Source organism: Anopheles merus, chromosome X (genome assembly GCF_017562075.2).
Source record: "Anopheles merus strain MAF chromosome X, AmerM5.1, whole genome shotgun sequence".
NCBI classification, from domain to species: Eukaryota; Metazoa; Arthropoda; class Insecta; order Diptera; family Culicidae; genus Anopheles; species Anopheles merus.
Genome location: NC_054081.1, coordinates 17,638,208 through 17,657,147, shown reverse-complemented (window position 1 = coordinate 17,657,147; position 18,940 = coordinate 17,638,208). Strand labels below are relative to the sequence as shown.

The 18,940-nt window shown below is 43.9% G+C and overlaps 1 protein-coding gene across 4 annotated transcripts in view; it reads left to right on the top strand.

Annotated features, from left to right (window-relative positions):
* Positions 1-18,940, top strand: part of LOC121590243 (uncharacterized protein DDB_G0290587) — a 105,323-nt gene that overhangs the window by 69,399 nt on the left and 16,984 nt on the right. For all 4 annotated transcript variants that reach the window (XM_041909730.1, XM_041909737.1, XM_041909743.1 and 1 more), the window contains exon 3: positions 17,092-17,221. In XM_041909730.1, coding sequence (XP_041765664.1) covers positions 17,092-17,221 — 130 coding nt within the window. The remainder of the gene's footprint in view (positions 1-17,091; positions 17,222-18,940) is intronic.

Sequence of the window (18,940 nt, the reverse complement as noted above, 5' to 3'; positions counted from 1 at the left end):
AACGGATTTTCTGGAAAGCGGCAAGTGGGTGGGGATGGGTTTGGCACTCCCCTAACACCCCCAAACGCACTCAAGTATCTTGAGCGCTCCTCGCACAGGCATAGCGTTTGCGGTTATCACATTACTCTTTGAAAAACCGCTGCGGAAAGCCTATTCTTGGAAACGTCGTCCAAAGTTGAAAGATTGGTATCGTAAATAGATTCACGGTATTAACAAGAGGAATACTACTTCCGCCGGTATCGGTGTAGGTGTTAATGTGCAAGCCCAGAGCGACCTAAAACCAACGGTCCTTTAATGGCGCTTCGCCGTATCGACACCTTTTGCTGAAGTTGACAACACGTCCGAGGGATGCGTCCGAGAAGACCGGACGACACCAAAGCCACTCTTGCCTTCATCATTCGTCAGCAGATTCCGGTTATTACCGACACCTCCTGTTCTGGGTTTGCATTCAAGCTGAAGCGCCTTCATAAATCGATCGCCCTGAGCTACAAGCCGACGAGCAGTTGCCGACGAGTGCAGAAAGATTAACGTCACCAGAGCCAGCGGCATTACCGCAGTGCTAGGGGCGGTTTACGGTGAGCCCGGGGTTTCGCCTCCGAAATGGTGATAGATATTAAGCCCCAGCACACACTGCGCCAAGCGGCATCCATTTCAATTCGTTCCGTCAACAAATCACCTCCCGAATCGCATTAATCTTCATCGAGGACGGAAGTGTGCTTGTCTGTGGGTGGGTGAAGAAGGCTTACTGTTGTCTTTAACCCATTCCCCACAGGTCCAGGCTCAACAACGCGCCCGAAACAAAAGGGGTTTTCCTGGGGAATTGACACTAGTCAACCTCAATGGGCGATGTTTGCAATCTGGTGCTACAAAGCGGTTGACAAACCGAGAGAAACCACATAGTAGTCCAGCTATGTGTGTGTGTATATGTGTGTTTGTCCTAAGGGTGTATCCTCTGTGTGCGTGTGTGTGTGTTTGGAACCGATGTAACGTTTCATTAGCGAGATCGGACCCGGAAAGAGCAGAGACTAGCTCCGTAAAGCCGTGTCGTCGCGAGGAAAATGGAGGGTGGGGAGGAAATTTATTGTTACTAGTTGGCCCCTGCGTCCTGCTGGCATTGTGTGTTCAGAATTTCTTGTCTATTGTGTAGCGTGCGTATGTGTGCGAACAAGGCGAAGGGTAGTGAATTTGTCCTCGTGTTGTTATTTCTTGCTAATTAATATTGAGTGCATTATAAACAGTTTTGCAGCGTTCCATCATGGTCGAGTTTGTTAGGATGAGGATTAAGCTCTTGAGAAGTGGCATACGTTCAAGTGTGTGTATGTGAGTGGTCTTAAGATGTTGAGAGGAATGCGTTGAGAGTTATTCTTAGTACAGGGGGTCGGAAAACATAAAGATGGTGTGGAATTAGATTAGTATGAACGGCGCTTTCCTACGGACCTGGAATAATACCCCACCTTCCCGCGGGATCAAAGCCCTCAACGGCGAGGAGTTCAGTTAGGCTGCTACGAAAATAAGCAGCAGGAATTGTACATATTTCCTCAGGGTGGGGAATTTGTAATGGTTTTCGTGTTAACATTATCGGCGGCTATGCATTATTCATATTGCAAGACATTGCTCCGCTACAGTGAAATTTCAATGTTGCATCCTGGTCATGGGACACCTTACGACGAAAGATGGTATTGATTCTCCATTGCGGGTGCTTATAAACAAATGCTCTATCTTCATTTTATGCTTATACTCGCACCACAACAGCACAGCATCGATAGTAGTAGTGGTTTTTGTAATAATGATCGCTTCGATTTGAATACACACCATTTCGTTTGATTCCCAGCTGAGCCTAGCGGAAGTATTATCGCTGTAGTACTCCACCAATTGCCACCAGGATCCGAGGAGGTCGTGCCGAGAAGTACCACAGCGAACCGCTCGTACTGCTGGCTCATTTGTAGTAGCTACGTGTCGCTCGCCAACGGTGCACGACCGTATCTCGGCTTGCGTACTCTGGCGTGAGCAGTTGTTGAACCGCAACCCTGTTTAAAACCGACTCCATCCTCGGGCGTCATCAGAAGCGTCTCTGCTTCGCTCCGTATAAACATAGCCTCTTTGCCGTTGCTCTTCGCATGCTGTTTACGTAAATGCATTTGCGCTGTTTAAAATATAGCAACCCCGAAACGGCTCGCAACAGCTGGGACAGAGAGTCGCGTTTTTGTGCTCGTAAATAAAGGGCAAGCGGAATGGTAGAAGTGCAATTAGGAATTATAGGAAGGGTTCACGAGGGATTTTGGAGATTTCACTGATCGCTCTTCACGCCACACCCACTAGTCGCCACTACACTAAGACGCCACTAGTGGTGATGGCACGCGAAGTTCAGAATTCAAAGGTGTCTGTAACGAAAGGATGTGAGTTTTATTCAGAGTTTGTGTTGCCAGTAGAAAGTAGCAAATAATTCTGCACCCAAACTTTTTACCGTTCGTTAAATATTCGTAAACATCGGTGAGGTTTGCAGTTTTTCTGTATTGTGGAAGCTTAACATGGATGTGACTATTGGTGATCGTACATTTGAGCCTCCGGCTGCTGTACATCGGCTCCGATTTGGTGCACTGCAAAGCAACAAAAAACGCCCATAAATCCTACGAACAGCAACTCATCTTAACCTTTCACCAACAGCAGCCACCGCGTGAGGCTAGGGCTAGGGGGCCAACAACTTGGTAGTTCTCGAAACATCCGATCGCCATTGGCCGGTTCTGCGACGCTAGCTTTTTGCCCGTCTGGGTCACTTGCACCGGTTTCGTAAGCGTTTTCGATGGGGAAAAGTATGGACGAGTATTGTTTTGTGACGCAAGTGACAGGACAAGAGAAGATAGCAGCTCCATGGACCCTCATCAAAATCAGTTCAACTACTTAATGTTTACTTGTATCGAAAAAGCGTTCGGCTCAACACTTTCCCCAAATCGCCAAACCAACATTGTCATGATGCTGGGCTAGGGCGAGAGTATGGAGGAGAGTGGGAAGAGAGGTGTGGGATGTGTACAGTGTTTGACATCACGGTTGGGATTATCGGGTGCCTGAAGAGCCCGAAACGATTATCCTTTTCGTCCTTGAACCGAACGCTCGAATGGATGTCTCGCACCCGCAACCCGTGACAAAAGCCGAAACGATCGATAAAATAGAAGAAATGGGATTAAAGAAAAAAGAAGAGAGACATACCACACGAAGACACACACACACACACGTACACACACAAAACATGTCCACGATCAAACGAGACCGAAAAGCACATCTGTTGTGATTTCGCTGCAGGGTATTGGGGGCAAAAAGTTTGACGATAGTAAAAAGAAAACATGCTCGGTGTGCTTTTGTTGCGTGCGGTAGTTGATGACCTGGGAAGTTTGTTCTCCTCGTTCACCTTTTTTTTGGAATTTGTATATTTGGGGCGTTGTGAAAATGTTGGTCCCCAACAGCGTTGTGCAAATGTCAAGGGATGAACAGTTAAATCCTTGTGTGTATATGTATTTGCTAAAAGAAGGAGTGTAAGTGAAAAGAAATTGTAGTGAAATTAATTGCAAGTCTTTGTGGTTTCTGGTGGAATTTCGAAGCGGTTTCAGAAACGAAGCATTAAAATGCAGTTAAACCATACTGTCGTTGCTGTTGCTACATATTCACGCTAACAAAAAGTCCCAAACAACATAACAAACGGTACGGATGCGTTTCTTCAGAAGATGCTTCATACAGATTGTTTTAGTTGCTGGTTGAGGTACGATTAAAGAGGAATAAACTAACAGAACCAAGCGCACGCTTAGGGGAGGATGGGAGCCGAAAGGTGAGCTTGCTTTTGGGTATGCTTCTTTCACCTAAAACTGCACAGATAATCAGCACCCAAGACCAACCAACACTCAAGCAAAACTCGCAGATCTTGCACGGAGTGAATACCAAATACTTAAACATCGCTTCGCCAACGTTTGAAGCGTCTACTGCAGCGTTTGATCTCGGGGACCTCCGGCACCCGACCGTCATTTCGGTAGTGTCTCGTTCGTACCCCGTCCCCCATTGCTCCACACTCGTGCCGTGTGCAAGCATTACCGATTCATAGCAAAAATGAAAGGGGAAAAACCCCTTTACGACTCGACCCCATTTCCATCGTTTGCTGCGATGAGTTGAGTCTAGCACTGGTAGGGAAGAGACGGCACACGGCTACTAAGGTTGCGTTGTCTGCTTCCGTTCGTTTTTTTTTCTTCATAGATAAACATAGATAAAGGATCAAGTCACCCGGTGGAAGCAAAACTGGAAGCCACTGCGTCAAAATGTATGAAGCCCCGATGAGCTGCATGTGACACTCCCAGTTGGCTCCCTGGGTTGGCCTAGTTTCTGACGGCCAGCGAGGTTGAGCACCAGTACTTCAATGTAGCTGCTGCATATTTTTTAGTTTCCTTGCAAGCAAGACACGATTCCCTGCGGCGGAGGTTGGGAATGATAACTGATTTTGAAATTAAAAACCCGTCGGACGAGAAATAAGGCCGCTACTTATGTTTCATATTTTTTAAAATGGTAAATTGGTTCCGTTTGGCTCAGCGAATGGAAAGAGGTTCTTTTCGCTTCTGTTGTTACTCTTCCTCGTCCTATAAATACGTTTATGTATTTACCGCTAAAGGCATATATTTATTTTTTGCTTTAGCTATCGCAGCCATTTAAGCTTACCACGCCATTGCTTTGGTTGACTCGTCAACATTTTTGATAATTAAATAAAAGTGAATAAAACTAAAAATTACTAACTAGAGTCAGTGCACGAAATACAATTTGATGAACGGCATAATTCTCTGGAGTAAATTGCCTGCTTATTTACGCTTTTCAAACGTTAACTCAAAGTGGATTTTACATACAGATGGGTTTATGTTGAATGTTTTGACAACTGCACCGTAGACAAATACAGTCAAATCCCTAATATTGAGTATCCCGTATAGCCAGAGGCGGATTTATCCATCTCGGGACCCTAAGCGGGGGATCTAAATGGTGCCTCTAGTATCCTTAAAAGTCTCCAAAAATGTAACAATATCAAAAAACATAACACTGTTTGCATTTTTATGAATATCCTTTTACGAACACCAAAAACATAATATTGAATTCTTTAGCGAACGGAAGCTATCCATGATTCCATAGAAATGAATTTAAACTATCCATGATTCTTGACCTTATACCTCTCGTCAAATGCAAAATTGGCGATATGCTCTGTTTAAATATTACCCTTCTTTTACTTTTATTTACTTTCTATTATTTTCCTAATTTTTATTCTACCTGTTCGCCACTTTTTATCGATCTTTCAAGTATTTTTTCCTATTGGAGTGGAAAGATGATCTTATCCGCAATTCTCAAATAAATACGACCATTATTAAAACATTTTAATCCACCGCTGTATAATTTCAGGCAGCACATTTCTATTTCGATTCGTCCTCGCTTGTGATAAGGATAAAATTTAACGTTTTTCATTGTTCTCAGTAGTAAAACCAATGACGTTTCAGTGCTAAATTTGAAACAACCCAGCCAAACAGTTAACATGTTGTTTTTACTGTTCCGAGTATAATTTGATTACTCATAAGTTTTTGAACGTGTACGTATATTATTTTCGAATTACTATATTTATTTTCCAGTCTTGTAATTCAGTCTTCAACTTGCACGATTTAACAACACATCCGTCATGGATTCAAGCCCCGAATGGACCGTGCCCCCATAAGTAGGACTGTATATCCTGCCATGGGTAATAAATAAGTCACAGAAAGCCAAGCTCACTTGTGTGTGATATAGCAGGCCTTGACTACCATCGGTTGATGTGGCAAAAAGGAGAAGATACAGTCTGTTCCCGAGTTACGCGGTTTCTGCGTTCCCGACGAAACCGCGTTACTCGCACATCCGCGTAAGTCGAATTTCACGTTTTTTGACTAAAATACTATTGATTATTCGGAGTTTTTGATTTAATTTAGTACTTTTATACACTTTATCATTGATTTGATATGATTCGTGCAGACAATTCTAATATTTCTGGCTTTTAAGCGGTTTCAATTTGTTAGCAAAAATGCAATTTATACTGAACTTGAGAGCAAATTGTACTGATTTGACATTTAATCTGTCAAATGTAGAAAACAGCGTATATCCGAATCCGCCTAAGTCGAGATCCGGTTAATTCGGGAACAGACTGTATTTATTTTCAGTGCCGTTTAAAATGGTTCTTGTATTATAACGATTTTTATTTATATTGGTGCCCTTATCGGCAGCAGACTCTATACTAATATATTAAAAAAATGATCCAATGCTGTCATTTTATTTAAAATTTTCTGTAGAGCAATCATCCCTCAAACGCACAAAATTGCAGCAATTTAGGCGTGTACCGCATGCATTAAACAAAATTAGGCGATAGTATTACGCCGCGAAAACAAAATTTTATCCACTTTCCATTACTGTAGCTATTGTTGTTTTTGTCCCGGCTGTCACACTGTCGAAATGGCTAATGATGCGCAAGCGAAGCAAATTGACCGATTAATGCTACTCCATTCCGCGCTACACACATTGGTGCATGATTTATGCGATTGTGCCACTGTCCCGAGCGTGATTTCGGGGATGCACTTGCAAAAGCGACGGGATGCGCCCGATTCCGGATCGATAGCGGCTGGCCCATTCGCTCACCCACCAAATGGGGAGGGGGGGAGGGAATCGTTTCTATGTTAATTACCTGTGCCATTTTCCACAAGCTCACGGGATGTTTTGGTAGCGACCAGGAGTGTACCGCAAACAGTGCCATGCGGACGGACAAGTTTATGCATTGCATTGGGCGCAAACGGCCAGGGGTAGGGGACGAGCGGAGAGTGCACCCCTCCACCTTGTCTCGCTCGGCTCGTCGAATAAAACATAAATAAATTAAAATCATATTTATCGATCGGAGGCGGTAGTGGTTTATAAATAAATAGCACTCGTGGAAGAATGGCTCTCTCTCTCACACACACACACACAAACACATACAGGGGATGAAAACAAACGAATAAGAGCGAGAGGGGTAGGGGTGAGAAAGGAGGAAAGATTAATAGAAATGTTATGAGCACCAACAGTACGCGTGTGTGCCTATTACAGCACAAACGTTCAACGCGCTAGCCCGATACGATTCCGTTGATTGCATTTGCAGTATTGTGCCAGCCGGAAATGATAATCCTTGGCAAAAGGGACAGTGCCATTTACCAGGTGCGAGCGACGCAGTGCGTATGTGTTTGTTTTGTTTCGGTGCCAACGGATCTATTTAATCTATCGCTTCAATACCTCCTCCAACCCCCACCCAACTAGTCCCTGCTGGGCTGGTCCGTTAGAGCATCTGTTTTATTGCTCTTTGGGCAAAATAGGCAAGTCGTCGGTTTCGATCTAGTGTATGTGTCTGTGTGCACAGCCTACCGTATGCTGTTTTGATAATTTGAATATCACAACTGATTGGAAATTTGGAGCCGGTGGGTGGTGAGGCTGCTCGATGCATAAGCACATTATTTACACGTGGCCCACAAATACGTGCCGGTGGAAATGGTGCAATAATGTTCAAATACGAAAAAAACAAGGTAGGAAATATGTTTTCGGGAAAAATAGAAAGCAGTATCATTATTTGCAGCATCTAAACATCGCTGGACAATAATTTTGGTGCATCACACGTAAGGATACAACGGCAACGAATAGCACACCGGCCAACAGTTTAACCGGGAAGATGGCCTCGCTGCCGAGCGTAAATATTTACCTATCGAAGCTGAAACGCGCGACGAACACAGGCCGCTCTTAACCCTAAACCATTTCCACATTCGACATTAATGCTTTATCCGGCGTATCGGTTGATATGTCACAAGCGGCCACCGGCTGCAATTCAATCTGCAAAGTGCCACAGCACTCCCAGAGACCACATGAGGCCTAGCGTTGGGATGCAGCAGCGAAATGTGAGAAGAAAGCATACAAAAAAAAAAAAAAATACACGCACACACACACACACGCCAGTTTTTCTATTTACACATGGCGGTGATGAACGTGCGCTCGAACTATTCACCGACCTGGTGGTATTTTTACGTTCGTCGTCTATGGAACTCCTGGCAAAACGGAAAGCTCACAAAAAAAGTACAAACTACGGGATGAATTTATCGCCGGCTTTGAAAGCAAAAGCTTCCTGGAAATAGAACGCGATGACACACCACCTCGCCACGTGTAGCCTGGATGGTCTGGTCCTGGATGTGCTGGGTGTCGACACGACCGCAAACGCGAACCAACCGTGCGCTCCGTTCCGAGTTAGCTCAGCTTGGAGTAGGATAAATAATGGACACAATCGTGGTGCGATCAAAGCCCGATCCCGCTCCGGCAAATCGGACGCCCGATTCCCGGCTCTTTCTGCGGTGACTGCATAGAAATAGTGGTTTTAGAGGGGAAGTGATTTTTTTGGTCGTGTACTGAAAAACGGATATTTTATCACTCACTTTGATGCAATTGATAACTGCTGTACCGAATAGTGAAGAGTATAGACGCTGCCTGATCGGGAACAAGCTCTAACAACGATACCCAAGGTTTTACGAGGATATCTGTGATGCTTTTGGGGCAATGTTCGTTCTTGTGATCGACTACTAAGCTATCGCTATTGGAACTGTCCTTAGAAGAATCGTTTGCTCAACAAAATATGCAAACAGAAGTGAGACGTATTTTAGCTCAACATCCTTTTGGCCCGATATGCGCTGCTCCTGAATACAAAGGCCTAGTGACCATCGTTTGAACCTATTTTTCTCACAGTGCACTAGCGTAATTCCTCCAGCAGCATTCAAACAGCCGATGGCAAACCACAACCCAGCCATGCACAAGATAGACGGGATAGAAAAAAAACTAAATCCTTTTCCCCGACAAGCACCCAGTCCGGAGAGCGCTGGGATGAAAGTTTTAGAAGCTGCTAAAAAATTGATTGATGTATGTGACCAGCGAAGCCGAAGCGTTCTCCTTTTTCTCTTCCCCACTGGATGTGTGATTAGATGGTTTGTTCTAGCGGTCGGATGGTTTTTTTTTTGGTTCGTGCATTTAATTCGCCATCGCAAATTGAAATCAACCTAACCGAAACCACTGCTGCCAAACCCGATCGTTCTGGGCTATGGATTTCTGGAGGGAGAACAAAAAAAAGTAAATTGCAGAAAGCTGCGGAAAAAAGGCAACCAAATAAATAAAGCGATTTGTACCGAGCCAAACTAGCCGTTGGAAGTGGGGAGGGTTTACGGGTGTGCAAAACAGAATCGTAAATTATGCGCATAACATTTGCCAATTTAGCCACCCACGCCGGGATGCTCTCGCTTTATCGTCCTCTCTTAAGGCCCTTCATCTCTCGATCCTTCAATTCAATTCGCAGAAGAATCGCTTTTACATTTAGGGCATATAAAAAGTGAAAGGGTAGAAAAAGTACGCCAACAAAAATCTGTACCAAAAGGGATTCAAGGAAAAAAAACACACACACACACACAATGTAAAGTGCGCTGGGGGGAAATTCCTCGCCCCACACGGGCTGGCCGAATGGCTTTCAATTAGGCAAATTGAAAACTTATTCCACGAATAATTTCCAGAACGGGCACGGAGCAGCGCAATTTCGACTGTAACCGGAAATAAATTCCGGCCCTTAAAAGGAAACATAAATTTTCATCCCGTTTTACCCCTCGCTGCTTCGCTCAGTCGTGCCGTCTCCATTGGAAAGGTCCTGTGTGTATGTGCAGCTATTTTGCTGAGCACCAACGCTTTCGCGTTGGGCTGCACTTTGTGTGTTTCTTCTGGTTCCGGTTTTACGTGGCGCACATTGATCCTCACGTGGCACAAATGGGCCACTCCCCCCTCCCCCCCTCTCGCTCTACTAGTGACGATTTTGCTTTGTAATGCTGGGCAGGGGAACGAGCGGGAGAGAGCAAGGGCATGAATAAAACAGCAAAGAAAATAGTTCAAAATCAGTCGCCGTGTGCAGTCGATCGGTTAAAAGCATATGCACTCCCGCGCGGACGCTCGGACTTGGCGGTGGTTCTTTGTCTGTACGTCTGAGGGGTGGGTCTTTTTTTGTCCTATTGCTGGGAGGGATGCAGGGATGTATCGTTAGTATAAAATTCCCCCTTTCTAGATCGGCCACTCACAGATCCCTTTTTTCCTCAAAGATATATGAGCTTCGCTCGTACCTTTGCCGATGCTTCTAGTTCGCTTTGCGGACGGGTCAAACATTTCTTTTGTAAAGTACTTTGTCTCGCTAGATGGCTAGTTCTTTCATTTTTTGTTTAAGTTGTTGCTTGGCGAGCATTACCCGGTACAGGAGGAAATAGGTACGATGTGCAGGAATAATGCAATTTATGTCAAAGATCTTTCATTCTGGTAGTATCCGAGAGTGGACCAGACGTACGTCAGTCTTGATGCACCATGTACAGTGGTAATTGGCAAATAAAATTTAACGTACGCAAGGTTTAGTGCGACCATTGGCAGGAAGCTTTCACTATGCATAAAAAAGACCAATACGTTGAAAGCGGTTTTAGAGCAGGCAATCAAAGGCATTGAGCGATTTTTCGGTCCCACGAACCACGATGTTTTTCCTCGCATACACCACCAGTCACCAGTGCACAATGGGCAGTTTTGAAAAAAAAACTTGGGATAACAGTATTTTCACCGAAATCGTTAGTTTTTATAGCTTGTAATCAAGCATCGTAGTACATTACATTTAATATGTAGTTTGCATCCATACCACCAGGTCCAAAAATATTGTTTTAAGGAAGTTTCCAATAGTTTTATAAATTTTGTATGTTTTTTATTACATTTGATTTTTCTAATGGCACATACCATTTCAAAATATCTTCAGTAATCTAACAGAATATAAGCAAAAAATCTAATAAATTTGAAAAAACACAACATTTTCTGCTTTCGTATAGGACAACTGCAGCAAATTTTCGTCACTTTTACTCACAGATAGTACGAATATTAAAAATACACATACATAACTTAGATGGATGCTATTACAAGCTCCTGACGTCTAGTTCTTGTTTCTAAAAGCATATATATATATAGGCATGTGTCAAAAAATTTGACGACCCTGGCTTTTGTCGTGGTGCTGTATGATTCCTGCAGAGGGCGCAAGCCCTCTTTTTCGGTACGACAGTTGAAGCAAAAGATTAAATTTGAGTCTCGCCAGTAATGTTTGACGGTATTGAAATTTTGCCCATTGATCGTCCGAAAAACCATCAGCATGTAAATAATTAGATAGTGCAGGTACAATTAAAAAAAGTTGTTCCCAAATGTAGTGCACTAAAATGCAGTACACGTTGTTTGTCCTGGAGGATAAACAATTTAAATTTGTTGTTTTCAAAAGATACGACATTGATTTAGTCATTTAGACATTTTCTTAGGCATTGATACTATCCGATGTTCATCCAATACTTTTCCAAGTCCTCGTCTACCTTCAGAGCGGATATTAAAACAATTAATGTTCTAGGTTTTGCTACTGTCCGAGCAAATCATAACTAGCAGCACTTATTTCAATGATAACTACAAAGTGTTTACATCATTTGTAAAGTTTAACTCTGTCTTTGTTTTAATACGTTAAACTACTGATGCTGAACTGATTTACGAATCAAAGGAATACAGTGCATCATACAAAATGTCCTTCAGGTTGCAATTTCTTTCTACCAAAATATTCTTTCTATCATGCTTCCGTCTGCCCCTTCTATAAAATTTGTGATGGTTTTTAGTAGATTCTTCTGGTTGTGCAGTGGTAATGTTAAAAGTTGATTAAAATATATACAGTTTGGTGAACGGGAATGGAAATGGAACTGAAGGGTTATCAAAAGCACGTATAATAGATTTTTTTAGAATACACGAAAACCGCTACACTATGCAACTATGGAGCCACCCAGTTACGCACGTGCCTGTTTTTAGATAAAGTTGCTATGAAAAAACTTCAACAAATTTCGCGATCACAAACTGTCACAGAATGTTCCTTCGCAGATTGACAGTTATTCTTTTTCTTTTGGCTCAACAACAAATAGTATATATAGAACACAATTATGTGATATGTATGAGACGACGCATCTCGACGACTCTTTCACAATGGCATTGAGTCAAAATGAAATTATTCAGGAGATTTTTTTAAAAAAAATTGCATATGTGTTTTAAGAATTTTAATTTAACTAAATACGTAAATGTGTTCTTAGATTTGATTGAATATACTTTTCAAATTGCATGTATTTATCAAAATTTATTAATATCTGAAAAAGATACAAAAGCTCAAGTTTTGCAAAAAAATTAAAGTCTCGACTTTGAGAACTCCAGTTTAGAGAACCAGTAGAGATAAATAGTTCGTATTTGAAATTTTTCTTTGTTTAACTGTAAATATTGAGATTTTTTATCTTATATTGCGTTATTATACAGTTGGTTTTTTGAATTTCATCCTGGAAATACCGACTGTGCAGTGGCGAATCCAGGATGTCGGGAGCTCTAAGCGTTTAGACGAGTCGAGGGTGTACATGGAAGGGAGAGGGGGTCTCAGGGCTTCTCGGTCACTGGGGCTCTCACGGGACTACTCTACCAACTATTATATATGCTGGACTAACCATCCACGGGGTCCCCAAGCTGACGGAGTTTCTGGCGGTCGCCCAGCCCGCCCATCATTAAACCCACCACTGGACGTCACTATTGACATTCGTCTCGATACAAGTATCAACCAATCAACATTCCAAACGCTTAAGTAGCGAACCTTGATCGAATCGATTTAAATTAAACAGCTCATAGTGATGTGTACTAAATCAGCACGGAGCTGGTGCTCCGTGACCGGTGCGTGAGCGAAATACAAATTACAATAATCAGCAAATAAAAGAATAAATCCACTTCAACTTCTCTCGCTGCCGAAAATGTTTGCTAGAAAGAAAAACGGAAAAAAACTGTATCCATTCTTCGTCCAAACGCGAGCGCTGTTCCGAAATGCTCAGCGGTGCATGTAATAAGAATCCAATTAAGGATATCTTTTTCCTCCGATAAGCAAACAGTGTAGCGGAAGCTCACATTGGTCCCATTGATTAGAATGAGGAGGGGCGGCTAGATGGCCGGGTCCTTGGGTTGCCGTAAAAGTTGGCTAACAGAATGTGTTCCGATTGGAAGATGCTCTAGTGCTTCTTGTACTTCAGTATGCTTTTTGCACACTAACTTTTTCATTTCTCCTATCTCCTAAGTAGAACACGAAACCGCTCCCGATGAAGGAATGAATCGAAAAAAAAAGAAGGTGCGAACGACGATGATCGAAGTCTGATTAATTTTGGTCGATTTAGAGCAAAGGGCAAATGAAGCAAACGAAACGAATCAAACTAACCAAAAAAAAAAAAAAAAGCGCCAGAATAATGGCGCAGGAAAAGGAGGTGGAGGAGGATTTTCGGGAACAATTTATTCAGGATGCTTCGGATATTCCACTGCAGGGCCGGTTCGATCACGGGCAAGGATGCAGGCAACTCCTTGCCGGTGCGGGTCAGTCACGTCGGCGTTCCCGTAAAATGGTTCTAAAAGAATCAGGAATCTCGTGCGGGGAAAAATCAGGCCGATTTGGAAGCGATGATAAAAAGTTATCATACGATTTGCGAACCTTCCTGCCGTGTGCCTTCTGCTGGCGTGGAAGGACTTCTACATCTGCTGCTAGAGGAAGTTGATTGGTAACTTGGTTTGGTTTGCTCTCCAGCTTTATCTCGGCAAATCGATCTACACTTTAGCACCTATCCACATACAAAACGGTCAGAACGGAGTATGCTTGTGTGTATGTGTGTATGGAACGTGATTTTGGGCCTCATTGGTAGTAAGCCCGTCCGGAAAACCAACACAAATCCTTTGTGGCTGTGTCGGAAGTGCGCACAACAGCGCAGTGGAGTGGGAGATCTGGGTGTTTTTTTTTATGTGAGTATGAACACCCGTGGCGTAGGTATTCAAAAGCGAAGTTCCTTTTTGGTGAGAATGAGGCAGAACGGATTGAATACAAAAGGGCATCATTGCGAGTGGCACCAAGAAGTGTCTTAATTTTTGGTGCGAGGCCCAAGGTCCAGCAGGTCGTAGAATCCCAAAAATCTCTAGATTTGGGATTTTTTTGTATTGATTTAGGAAAGCTCACACAGTAAAAAAAGAAAACAGTACGGTGCAAATCAACCCGGATAAATTGACAGTGCAGGGACTACCGAAAGGCAATGCTGGCGAGTGTGTTGGTGGCAACCATTGGCAACAAGAAGAAAGTGTCAATGTCGGCCGTCGCAATATTAAAATTCCACTCTCCCTATCTCGAGCGGATGTTGTCGAACGAGCGTGGCGAGCACACTTGCGCTTCCATTCACTACCACATGCCCGCCCGACAGTTGGCAGGGTTTGTTACGTGCTTTGATTGCAAGTGCGTGCTAGAGAGAGAAAGAGAGAGATATAGAGCGAGAAAGAGCAAGAGAAGAGCACCCGACACACCAGACATAGTTTTCAATCAGATTCCACCTGCTCGCCAGTTTCGCCTTCGATTCCGGTTCCGCCGACTGCTCAGTTGGTCAGCAAATTTGTGGTCGATCGATTGAAAATGGCTAAAGTTACACGTTGACGCTGCTGCTACTGCTGCTACTGCTGGGAGAATAAAAATATCCCAAGTAAATACATTCACCCGCCCCATATCTTCGACGGTGCACTGGCCCATGCGCGTATGTTCGTGTGTACATGCATCGTGTAGGGATGGTTGCCAAAGGTGGCAAAAAGGGATGCGCGCGGTTCAATCATTTTAATGGACAGTAAATATTTTCACCGTACCGTAGCCCTCCTTGTCGCTTAATGTGTACACAGCCACGCGGTAGAGTGTTGTCGTGTGAGTGCTGGATCCTTTGCGATGCCAGCATTGCTTCCCGAAACGTATCGGGGAGTCCGTGCGGCGGAGGTACGGTAGTGGTTTATTTACAGCCCTGGTTGTCGGCGAAAACCCCAAAAACCACCGATTCACCGCGGTCGGTGTACGGACGATCTATGGGGCACTTCCTGACCTCGGTGTATCGTAGCCCACCCATAGCTCGTTGGCAGCGCTCCATACAAAATTGGCAAACTTCTGGGCACCCGCACCATGTGGTGCAACGATTATCGTAAAGAAGTTTATTTGCAACCCTCGGCCCGTACGCCCGCCACAAAAAAGGAGGTGCACTGTGTGCCCAAGCCCGTGCATCAGGGGTGAGCAAATGTGGTGTATATTTTACAATTTTATTGCAAACTTCACCCTCTCCCCTCCGCCTCTTTGTCTCTGACACTCACGCCATTTTCCTGCCAAGTTTTGTCTGGACGCTGTGGATGGCTCAACTACCGTTCGGCAGACGGTTGGAACGGTCAGGTTGGTAAACTTTTACACTTGAAGGTTTTTTTGGAGCTTGATGGGTTATTTCGCTCACTAAACAGGGCCCGGAATGGCATAGCACGCATAATTAGGTTGTTTCCTGTATATCGCGACGATATGGAGAAGCTTTATTGCATGTGTAGGGGTGCCAATAAAGTTCACACAATCATTATCTAAGAGAAGGACGTTTCAGTTTCTGAGTCTTCGTAAAGTGTGATATATTTCTCTTCAAAGATTCGAGAACAGGTCTTGGTTACTCAAAAATATGTGTCAATATTCTAGGTAATAAGTGAGAAACCCCGCGTAAAAGCTATACAAACCTATTTACCCTGCTTACATGGCAATGTTGACATTTTTTAGTTACATTCTTCACACTGCAAATTCTCTTTCTTTATAATTGTTCACTGTACGCTTACTAGCACCGTTTCATATAAGAAAATAAATAAATACAAAAATATTTTACAGCTGCAAGCTGATGCGAGTGGAAGGTATTTATTTGGTTATCTTACCTTCGCTCATGTATTATTTGCAGGTGCTCACCTTCCTGGTCGAACCAGGACGATATAAATTAAAAGCTATTTCTTTCACTTCACTACCGCTTAGCGCTCGAGCGCAGTTTAGAATGTTTAAGGATAATGACATGCAAATGAAAGTGAGGCCCCCTGTTCGGCTCTGTTTGTATAAAACAGAACGGCCCTGGCCAGGTGAAAGGTACCCCAAGGTACCGAGATAAACAGAATCGTGCTTTAAATAGAAAAAAAGAAGAAGATACATAAAGAAAGTAAAATCGCTTAAGCAACGCAAGGTACCCATGACTGGCACCTGGTTGCTTTTTTAAAGGTAACACTTTTACGATGCTAAGCTGTGATAATGAATCATTAAGCGACACGCTTCCATCCTAGACCGGAAGCTACGAGCTTCGGAATGCTGAAATGCTTTGAAGAAGTGTGAGGTTTTTTTCTATTCCTTTCTAAAAACCGTACGTTGGCATACATGGCATTAGCTTGCTCACCCCTGGTGCCACACCACACAAATCGCACTATTCAGCAATGAGCGTGTAAAAGCAGGTTCGAGCGAAACCCGAGGGAGAAACAGCAAAAGAAGTATAAAAATAGCTTTCCCTGAACTATTTCTAAAACCCCATAGCGCATTCCAGTTGGAAACAGAGGAATAACCCGGGAGAAAACGAAAAGCCCCTCATAAAGTGTATAGGATCCGCGCAAACTCTTACTGGTGTGCTTGTAAGTGCCTTATGGTGACAACTAGTGAGGTTTATTTGTGGAGATGTAAAGAGAAAAAAGAAATGGGAAAACAATGTGCTGGCCGGAGCACAAGTCTATAAAAGCAGGCAAAGCACGGTAGCACACGGCAGGTAAAGTGTTTGCACACTCTGTTCATATTTCAATCCACTGAAACAATCACTTACGCGAGCAAGAACTTGCCAGTAATCGTTGCGTCGCTTTGTGCTGGTAGCAATCTAATCAGATTGAGGATCTGGACTGGCGTGCTCCGGCAGTTATCTAAATCCATAATCCTCCAGCCCAAAAATTGATCCCCAAATCGCTTCTGCAGTCGACTCAGGGTCCTCGAGCTCCAAAGCCAAAGCCGGGCCAGTAAACTTCTACGGGACACCCGGCGTTACTTAGCGAAATTGAAAGTCTCTGCTTCAACTATTCAAACCTGCAACATCTGTCTACTCTTTCCATCCTCATTTACAGGTAAACATCAGCAACACGTGGACGCTACCGCAGGAAGGCTTCTCCGTGTTCTACCGCTACTTTCGCGACAAAATCTCCTGGTTCGAAGCGGATGCGGTCTGTCAGTTTCATCACGCCAATCTAGTCACCGGTAAGTGTAACCGTTGTTCCTTCGTTTCGTTGGAGTTTCGTCTCTCTCTTTCTCTCTCTCTCTATCTATCCCTCTCTTTCTCTCTCTACCCCTCTCTATCTCGCTCTCTTTCTCTGCCTCTCTACCTTTAGCAAGCCATCTAAGCCATACCGGCGATGATTTAATTCTCGCCTGGTTTTGTTTTCAGAGTTTCAAAGTGCTACAGGTGTGAGGCATAGTTCAGTATAAAGTTTTTTTTTATCGCCGAACATGCCCAAGACACGGTGCAAAAAATTAATGAAAAGTTTGCTTCATTCCATCATTCCACCGGAGCCGACACTCTGAAGGCTCGTTTACTGTGGTGTGGTGTGGTCGAACGCTAGACGTCTAATTTCTCGACCGGTAGCATAATGTTATCGCCGTCGACAGCTGGCAATTTAGCTTTTAGCGATACTTGGGTTGGGTTGAATGTTGGCGAAGGCCGGGAACGCATCGTGAATCGTTACTAAAATGCTTGCGACACATTGGTAAGCCAAAGCCAATTGACATCAGCCATTTTCTGAGCGCTTCCGATTACTTATTCGGAGCCTTGCCCAAAGGTTCCGCCTTTTCGACCCGGCTGAAGTATTTCTATTGTTGGAAAACATAACCTCCTTCTGGCCTTCAATGTTGCTGAACGCAAATAGTCTTTGTGTGTAAAATTATTAAATGAAACACGGGTTCCTCACTATTTTGCTCAACGCGTCCCGTTCATGCGGTAAGCGCATCTACGGCAATCTGATGCGAACATAGTTCCGTCGGTCGAGCTAAGTTCGAGCATCCTTTCAATTAATATTCATCCCTAGCGAGGGTGAATCCCCGCAAAAACCTCCGAAAGCTCTCGAAGTTGTTGAGCAACCGACAGTATCCGGCAGGGGAACGGTGGACACGGTCGTAATTTACTGGTGTTTGCTCCATCGTCCGGGTGCTCTGTAATTGTGCACCATGGCACCCCTACATGCACACACACAGACACGCAGTGTGCATTATTCATTGCATCGTCTGATGGGTTTCCTTGGCGTGCCTCTAAAAACGCCGCAATCAGCATAACAATGTCTGTACAACGGTGGGATGCTTGCTAGACATCGGGCGACATGCCCGGGCCAGGGACAGGCAATGATTTTTCAATTAAAACCAATCGATCTTCGGGGTTGTCGCTATGAGTCCCGTTTCATTTTAGGCTAGGGGTGCCAGGTGAAGTTCAAGAGTCAGGGGAACTGTTCTATTGAACAGATTGCATCGAATGGGTCTGTATGCGCAGCCCATGGTAGTCAAAGTGCCAAGCAATGAAGGAATCGTGTTTTCGGAGCAAATGGAGCACCACAAAAAAGCATCCAGAATTCAACCATTCGAATGATGGAGCATGATAACACGGAGGGAAAGGTGTAATTAAAGAAATTGCTTAGCACAATAGCAGAAACGGGTTTACCTCCCGGCGATGGAGTGCTTCAAGTACTTGAAAATATTTGTTTTTTTTTTTTGAATTTCTGATCTTCCGCAAGTTTGATTGCTTGAACTGGATCAATAACAATGCTTCTGCTGCTTCGCTTTGCTGCATGCCTGAGCGGAACTGCAAGTGAACCAGTAAATTGATGTCGGCTGTTTCTCCCGCCTATCATCTCTTTCCAATCATTAGCCAAGGGGTACGCCTCTAAATAGGTAAAGACAAGAGCGAGAAGCTCAGCCGATTTGCTGAGGTTG